The following is an 8,844-nucleotide window of genomic DNA, read 5'->3' on the forward strand; positions in this document are numbered from 1 at the left end:
GGGGCTCTTTCCAAACCCAGGGATCGAACAGGGTCTCCTGCACTGCAGACAGACTCTTTACCATCTTAGTCATCAGGGTAGCCCAAACAGCTTTTAATCACAGTGGTATAAAAGGCTGATATTTCTCAAGCAGTAACAGTTACACTTTTAAAAGCAGAAAGGCTTTGGAACCAGAACTGAACCACCATGAATGCCTGATTTGGGGCAGTTTCCCATTCCTGGCTGCACCTTGGGATGCTCGAAAGTACTAGCACCAAAAGTGGGAGGGGAGTAGAAGGGGACCTTCCACTGAGTTCCTCAGCTGATTTAACGACGTGGGGCTATTTTTGACATCTGTAGAAAATACGCCAGCGCCCACTTCACAGGTTGCACTACTACAAGACTTGGGTTCAAACTAGTCCCGCCCAGTCAAGTAAGCGGCTTAAACGCCGACTGTTAAGTTTCTGGCCTGTACCGCCCCGGCACAGTCCTTATGTGGGGAAGGGCAATTTGGGGACAGTTGGCAAAATCTGGGGACAATTTCGTTCATCTGGTACCTCGTGGGTAGAGGCCAGGGATGCTACTATCCACCCGTCATCACAGAACCAACCGTGCCACGAGCAACGGTGCTGAGGGCGAGACCCTGGCTCTCTGAGGGGAAGCTGAGTCCTCGTTTTCTAACTCCAAGGCCTGACGGGCGCCTAAGGGGACACAGTACCTCGCCATGTGACCTCCCGCGCGCTCACGAGTTGTGAGCGCCTCACGCGCCGGTGGAAGGCTGGCGGGCGCGCACAGGCTGTCGGGAGCACGCGCCAACCGCGGTCAGTCAGAGCCGCTTCCCGCGCTGAGCTTTGTTGCGCGGGGCGAAAATACGTCACTTCCGCCGCGAATCCCCTCCCTCCCCCTCCAGGGACCGCCCATCGCCCCGCCCCCAGCGCGTCTGTAACGCAGGGCAACCGCCCCTGTAGCCCGCCGGCGGGGACTAACCTGCCCGGGTCCTTCCACCCCGCTGGCCCCTCAGGAGGGTGTGAGCGGCCGGGCCGCTTCCCCGCCTCCGGGTCGAGGCCCCAGACTGCTCCACCGGCGGCAGAGCGAGACGCCTTGCCCAGTTGGGAAGGGAGCTGCCTTTTGAGGCGGGGAGGTAAAAGGAAGAGGAGAAGCTGGGCCTGAAGAGGAGTGGGCAGGGCCTGGGGGGGAGGGGTGCGGAGTGGGTGGGGCAGTGGGAGGAGCCGCTGAAAGGGCGGAGCCCTATGAGAGAGCGGCCCTTGGAGGAAGGGGTAGGGTTGGTGGGGGCGCCTCGCTGGAGGGCATAGCTATTGAAAGAAGGGGAGGCATCTTTTGTGGCCAGGTAGGATGCTGGAGGAAGGGAAGGGCCGAGAGGAGGAAGAAAGAAAGGTCTTGGAAGAAGGGTAGGGAGCCACGCTGTCAAGTGCCTGGGCTTTTGGAAACAGGTGGCAAGAGTTGCGTGTTTGAAGACTTGAATTTTCCTGTACATTGTATGCTGTGTGAGAGCTGGGAAGACTGGGGTTGCTTTACCATTTTACTACCCTTGCTAGGCAGAAGGAGAAGCGGGTGGCAGAGGATGGGATGGTCAAATAGCAACGACTACTCCATGGACATGAAAAGACCTCTGATGCTGGGAAAGATCGAAGGCAGAAGAAGGGGAGACAGAGGATGAGATGGTTGGATGGTATCACCGACTCGATGGACATGAGTTTGAGTAAACCACGGGAGTTGGTGATGGACAGGGAGGCCCGGAATACTGCAGTCCACGGGGTCGCAAAGAGTCGGACACGACTGAGCAACTGAACTGAACTGGGAGATAGTGGAGCGCGGAGGAGCCTGGCATGCTGCAGTCTATGGAGGGGTCACAAAGAGTCGACAGGACTTAGCAACTGAACAACCACCACCAGTGCTAATGAACACTTAATGAGTAATGAATGTGACTGGAAAAAGCAGAAGAGTTGGAGACTGGGATTGGAGTGAAATGTTCTGATAGGGAGGGATGGTTGTAGAAACTGTGCTTCTAGGAATCATTCTATGAATAATCAAAGCTGCTGTGCTCTGTGGGCATGTAAGAAGAATAAAGCACAGATAATTAACATGGTGGTTTAGTCACTAAGTTGTGTCGGACTCTTGTGACCCCATGGACTGTAGCCTGCCAGGCTCCTCTGTCCAAGGGATTCTCCAGGTGAGAATACTGGAGTGGGTTGCCATTTCCTTCTCCAGGGGATCTTCCTGACCCTGGAATCCAACCCAGGTCTCCTGCATTGCAGGCAGATTCTTTACCGACTGAGCTATGAGGTATAGGAATTGAGGATAGCCATTTGTAGTCTGATTATAAGGATGAGTGATAGCAGAAATGTGGCAAAGATAATGGCAAAAAGAAAGAATGCCCACCTTCTTCAGTCAGTAAGATGTCTCAAATTCCTCTCTCATGCTTTAGCTCTCTGACTTCTGCTGCTGCTGCTCCTGCTGCTAGCCAAAGAAAACTCTCTGCTTTTAAGGGACACATATCATTAGATTTCCTGAAGAACGGCATGGCAACCCACTCCAGTATCCTTGCCTGGGGAATCCCCATGGACAGAAGAGCCTGGTGGGCTACAGTCCATGGAGTCACAGAGTCAGACACGACTGAGTGACTAAGTACAGCACATCATTTAGATTAGGCCCATCCCAGTAAACCAAGATTGTTTCCCTGTCATCGGGTCAACCAATTGGTACCCATAATTACATAGTCTTTTGAAGAATGGTCCTTGGGACTTACCTGGTGGTACAGTGAATAAGAATCTGCCTGCCAATACAAGAGACAGGGGTTTGATCTCTGGTCCAGGGAGATCCCACAAGCCACAGAGCAACTAAGCCCATGAACCACAATTACTGAGCCTGAGCTCTAAAGCCGGTAAACCACAACTACTGAGCCCTTGTGCTGCAGTTTCTGAAGTGCATGTGCCCAAATGTGTGTATTACTGTTGTTGTTGTTTAGGTGCAAAGTCGTGTCCAACTCTTTTGCCAACTGTGATGGCAAAATATGATGGCAGATGTGGGGAATCACTGGCTTTTAGGTACTTCTGCCTAGAAGTGACTCATGATTTCAGTCCTGTTATTAGCCGAAATAAGTCACAAGGCACTGCTTAACTTCAAGGAGAAATGTAGATAATGCTTCTCTATCTCCAAAAGGAAAAGGAAGAAAGATTTGGGGGACCAATAGTAGCATCTTGGTACCACACTGGTCTGGTATCATCAGAGGTGATGTACGAAGCAAATGACCTTTACGTATATTATAAATGTCACTACCTAAAATAAGAACATTTGTGGTCTTTAAAAATAGAGTCCAGGGGCTATGGGAATGGAAAAGTCCTAGATTTGGGGACAGAGGATGAGATGGTTGGATGGCATCACTGACTCAATGGACATGGGTTTGAGCAAACTCCAGGAGATAGTGGAGGATGGAGAAGCCTGGCGTGCTGCAGTCCATGGGGTCGCAAAGAGTCAGACACGACTTAGCAACTGAAGATAAAACTAAAACATTATAATTATTTTCTTAAAACTGTTTTCAGTTTTCTAGATTCAGAAACATTTATGAAAATACAAAATACAAGGTCCAAGAATAGATAGACAATCCCAAAGAAGTTGGAGGAGTAACTGTTGAATATCAAGATATGAATCTGGAGCAGGATAATTGAGGGATTGGGGGCAGGAGGAGAAGGGGACGACAGAGGATGAGATGGCTGGATGGCATCACTGACTCGATGGATGTGAGTCTCAGTGAACTCCAGGAGTTGGTGATGGACAGGGAGGCCTGGTGTGCTGCGATTCATGGGGTCACAAAGAGTCGGACATGACTGAGCGACTGATCTGATCTGATCTCTGATAGGAATCAATATGATATTGGTGAATGGAGAGACACAGGTCAATGGGCCAGAATAGGGTGTTCTAAAATATACCCAAATAAATATCAGTTCAGTTGCTCAGTTGTGTCCGAGTCTTTGCAACCCCATGAATTGCAGCATGCCAGGCTTTCCCTGTCCATCACCAACCCCCGGAGTTTACCCAGACTCATATCCATTGAGTCGATGATGCCATCCAACCATCTCATCCTCTGTTGTCCCCTTCTTCTCCTGCCTTCAATCTTTCCCAGGATCAGAGTCTTTTCAAATGAGTCAGCTCTTCACATCAGGTGGCCAAAGTATTGGAGTTTCAGCTTCAATATCAGTCCTTCCAATGAACACTCAGGACTGATCTCCTTTAAGATGGACTGGTTGGATCTCCTTGCAGTCCAAGGGACTCTCAAGAGTCTTCTCCAACACCACAGTTCAAAAGCATCAATTCTTTGGCAATCAGCTTTCTTTATAGTCCAGCTCTCACAGCCATACGTGACTACTGGAGAAACCATTGCCTTGACTAGACAGACCTTTGTTGGCAAAGTAATGTCTTTGTTTTTGAATATGCTGTCTAGGTTGGTCATAACTTTTCTTCCAAGGAGTAAGCGTCTTAATTTCATGGCTGCAATCACCATCTGCAGTGATTTTGGAGCCCAGAAAAATAAAGTCTGACACTGTTTCCACTGTTTCCCCATCTATTTCCCATGAAGTAATGGGACCGGATGCCATGATCTTCGTTTTCTGAATGTTGAGCTTTAAGCCTACTTTTTCACTCTCCTCTTTCACTTGCATCAAGAGGCTCTTTAGTTCTTCTTCACTTTCTGCCATAAGGGTGGTGTCATCTGCATGTCTGAGGTTATTGATATTTCTCTTGCCAAATAAACATAGCCAATTGATTTTTGACCAAAAAAAAAAAAATTAAATGCAGGAAGAATAATCTTTGAACAAGAATGTTGCAACCACTGGCTGTTTATATTCAAAAACTTAATTCAAAATGGATCATAGACCTAAATATAAACCATAAAACTATATAACTTTGAAAATTAAATACAGAAAATCTTTATGACCTGTGGTTAGGCAGAGTGTTATTAGACATGACACCAAAAACATAATCCATTAAAAACAAAACCAAACCCACATATGATAAAACTGGTCCTCATTTTAACTTTTATACAACATATCTGTAAGAGTAGCAACAGAAGATAATGTCCTTTCTCTGGCCTCTGCTGTAATATTGGTGTGTCTTTGCCACTGACCAGTGGAGAAGGCAATGGCACCCCACTCCAGTACTCTTGCCTGGAAAATCCCATGGACGGAGGATCCTGGTAGGCTGCAGTCCATGGGTCGCTAAGAGTCGGACACGACTGAGCGACTTCACTTTGACTTTTCACTTTCATGCATTGGAGAAGGAAATGGCAACCCACTCCAGTATTCTTGCCTGGAGAATCCCAGGGACAACGGGCCTGGTGGGCTGCCATCTATAGGGTTGCACAGAGTTGGACACGACTGAAGCAACTTAGCAGCAGCAGCAGCAGCAGTGGTAATGAAGTCTTTGTTCCTTTCAGGAGCAGGGCAGTTCGTATTCTAAGTTACAGATTGGTTAGGGTGTCAAAGCTCCATTGAGTTTGCCAGATGTCTAACAAAGAGGCATTTGGTAGTCTCTGTACTTCTCAGTTCATTAACAAATGACATCATCACAACGTGGGGTTGGAGATCCTAAAGGTAATGTCTGTGTTTTTTCTTTTCCTCCTGCATTTCCAATGCCTTCTTTTGTATTCAGTAAATTCAGTGAGAAGGCCTTGAGTCCTTTGACTTAAAGAGTAATTGGCCAGTTATTTATGGAGTGTCTCCAAATCTTCCCCTGTGGCTCAGCTGGTAAAGACTACACCTATAATGAGTGAATCCTGGGTTCAGTCCCTGGGTTGGGAAGATTCCTTGGAGAAGGGAAAGGCTACCCACTCCAGTATTCTGGCCTAGAGAATTCCATGGACTGTATAGCCCATGGGGTCACAAAGAGTCAGACACAACTGAGGAACTTTCACTTTTCCAAATCATCTTCATTAACTATATTCTCCAATTTTTTTCTGAGTTTTTTCCCCACCTTTTGGTACATCTCTTTAAATAAGTCCCTGTTCAAGGTCTTTACCCCAATTAAATTATCCAAACCATGAAATCTGTTCTTTGATACATTTATTCAGTTTGCTTAAGATCAAAATTCATGCTTTGCTCACCTCCACTGTTATCCTGTTTTATTTCTTGAACCATTCTGTTAACATGATGGCTTGAAAAAAAAACACATTTTATTATGGAAAATTTCACAGTGACCCAAAAGTACAGTGAATAGTGCAGTTAACCTCAATGTCCTCATACTCTTCTACAACAAACAGAATTTGTGGCTTTTTTTATTTCCTTGTTCTCTAACCACAACCAACCACCCCCACCCCCTTGCAGGATTATTTTGAAGCAAATCATGATGACTTATGTTCAATTGGTAAAATAATAAGCTATTTTACAGGCTTTTGAAAAAAATTATTTATCTATTTATTTGGCTGTGCCAGGTCTTAGTTACAACATGTGGGATCCAACTCCCTGACCAGGGATTGAACCCAGGCTCCCTGCATTGGGAGTACAGAGTCTTAGCCACTGGACCGCCAGGGAAGGCCCCTATTTACAGGGTTTTTTGCTGATCATTTTCTTCCATTGCTGTTTAAATGCTACTAGAGAAGATATTTTCTGTATCACACTGAATTTCCCATAGGCTCTGTTTCTTAGAGTCTCACTCATCTTTTTTTAATTTTCATTCATCTTCTTTATTTCATTTCTAAATATCTTAAGTTCCTTTGGCCTTTTCATCTTGAAAAGGATCAGCTTTTCTTTGGGTTTATTCTTGTTTATCCAGACATGTACTTTCGGGGCTTGCTTGGACCTCAGTCAACATTTTTTTCTTTGTACATTTTTTGGTTCTAGCCACTTCAATAGCGTATGTCATATAATTTAATATCTTCTGGCATACATGTGTGTGCCTTCCTGCTTTGTACTCCAAATCCAATTTTCTAGTTGCATCTGCAAATGCATTTTCCCATGGGAGCATTTTCACTGTGATCCTTGTGTTTCCTTGATGTGATTTTCTAAGAAACATATGGATTTTGATGTATGTTTTATACCAGTGATTCTTAAACCAAATCAGATTGTAAAGCTCTGTGGAAGTCAAGAAGTGGAAGAACACGAGCTCTGATTTACTTTAAATCTATAAACAAGGCATAATTTTACCATCAGAAAATCAGTATTACACCACTGCAGATTTTTGCATTCCAAATAGAAGGAAAACTGCATGTAATTGGTAAGAAATCACATAGCCACCCTTTTAGTTGACCTTTGATTGCTTTTTGCACATTTCTATTTGTCATCTCTTACATGAGTTTGGAAGATAAGAATGGACAATTAATCTTTTTTCTTTTAAATAAATCCAGGTGTTTTATTTGTTTTTTGCCACACTATTCTGCATTCGGGATCTTAGTTCCCTGATCAGGGATAGAACCCATACCCCCTGCAGTGGAAGCACCAGGGAAGTCCTAAATCCATAAGTCTTTGAAATTAGCCTTATATTTTATATTTTATAATGTCAATAGTTGGCAATGGATGGTTTCATAATATTTCTTCTGTCTATTCCTGAACATGTCTTGACGATGTTTCACCTGAGTTATTGAATTGGTTTTTTAAAAGAAACAAAGCAGTATTAAAAGCTAAGTTCCATTTGCATTTTAAACCACAGGAAGAAGATGTTAAAGACTTTAAGCAACCATCACAGTAATGGATTTCGGTCACAAAAATGCGACTGAATTAGAAAATAGTGAAAATTATGAAATTGAAAGCACAGAAGAAACTGAATTAATCTATACTTGTCCAGATGAAAGAAGTGAAAAGAATCATGTTTGTTGTCTTCTCAGTATCAGTGACATTACACTTGAACAAGATAAAAAAGCCAAAGAGTTTGTCATTGGAACTGGATGGGAAGAAGCAGTGAGTATTTTCTTGAGTTAGGTCTTGTGCATGTTAGGGTTTTGATACAAGCCTTTTACTATTTTCATAAATAGTTACTGTTGCCAAAAAAAAAATGTGTAAGCAAGGAACAGAAACCTCTGAAACAGAGGTAGAATATTAATGATGATAATAGCAGTACCTTTTATTGAGTATTTATGACCATTCTGTATGGTCATAAATACTAAATACACAGTACTAAATGCTTCACATACATCAATTCATTCACCCTCTCAGGTGTTATGAATAGCCTCACTTTTTGGAAAAGGAAACCAAAGCACCAAAAATGAAATGTGTCAAAATCTCCCAGGCGGTGGTCAAGGCAGGAGCTTGAACTGAGCTTTTCTGGACTCCAGAACACAGTTCCCTTAACTCAAGCTACTTAACTTAACTCCTGCTACTTAACTCCCCAGGAGACCAGAGATTTCTATCCTGGTGGTTCTATGCAGAATCCTGTGGTTTATTCTTAAACTATTCTTAGAATCAATAATGAAATATAAGGGAATTGGTCTGATTGCTTGGCAATGTCACAGCTAGGGCTGGGAGGGGAGAGGGGTGTCTCTGGATGTACTGGGGTTGAGGCTGGGGTGCTGCTCCACATTGTAGAATGCTCGGGGTGGCTCCCACCACAGGAGATGCTCCAGCCCTGTCTCAGTTCGGGCTGCTAGAAGAGAATACTGTAGGCTGGGCAGCTTAAGCAGCAGACATTTATTTCTTACAGTTTGGGAGGAATGTTCGAGATCTGGGTGCCAACATGGTCGGTTTCTTGGTGGGAACCGTATTCTTGGTTATATCCTCACACAGCCTTCTTTGGTGCAGGCAAGCGCAGAGAGCCTGCAGTACAAGAAAGCCTGGCAGGCGGGACAAGTATGGTTTTGATTTTATTTTAATAGTTCTGAATTTATTTTAATACACATCTAAAAATATATATAGTCAGCACATC

The 8,844-nt window shown here is 44.4% G+C and overlaps 1 protein-coding gene across 2 annotated transcripts in view; it reads left to right on the plus strand.

The window, feature by feature from the left end:
* Positions 1–8,844, plus strand: part of C18H16orf46 (chromosome 18 C16orf46 homolog) — a 31,591-nt gene that overhangs the window by 12,211 nt on the left and 10,536 nt on the right. Inside the window, exons 1-2 of one of the 2 annotated variants that reach the window (XM_005907881.3) lie at positions 921–1,120; positions 7,636–7,883. In XM_005907881.3, coding sequence (XP_005907943.2) covers positions 7,674–7,883 — 210 coding nt within the window. In that variant the 5' untranslated portion in view covers positions 921–1,120; positions 7,636–7,673. Of the gene's footprint in view, positions 1–920; positions 1,121–7,635; positions 7,884–8,844 lie in introns of those variants that run through there. The other variant, XM_070388661.1, reaches the window with a different exon arrangement.

This window comes from Bos mutus, chromosome 18, assembly GCF_027580195.1.
Source record: "Bos mutus isolate GX-2022 chromosome 18, NWIPB_WYAK_1.1, whole genome shotgun sequence".
NCBI lineage: Eukaryota > Metazoa > Chordata > Mammalia > Artiodactyla > Bovidae > Bos > Bos mutus.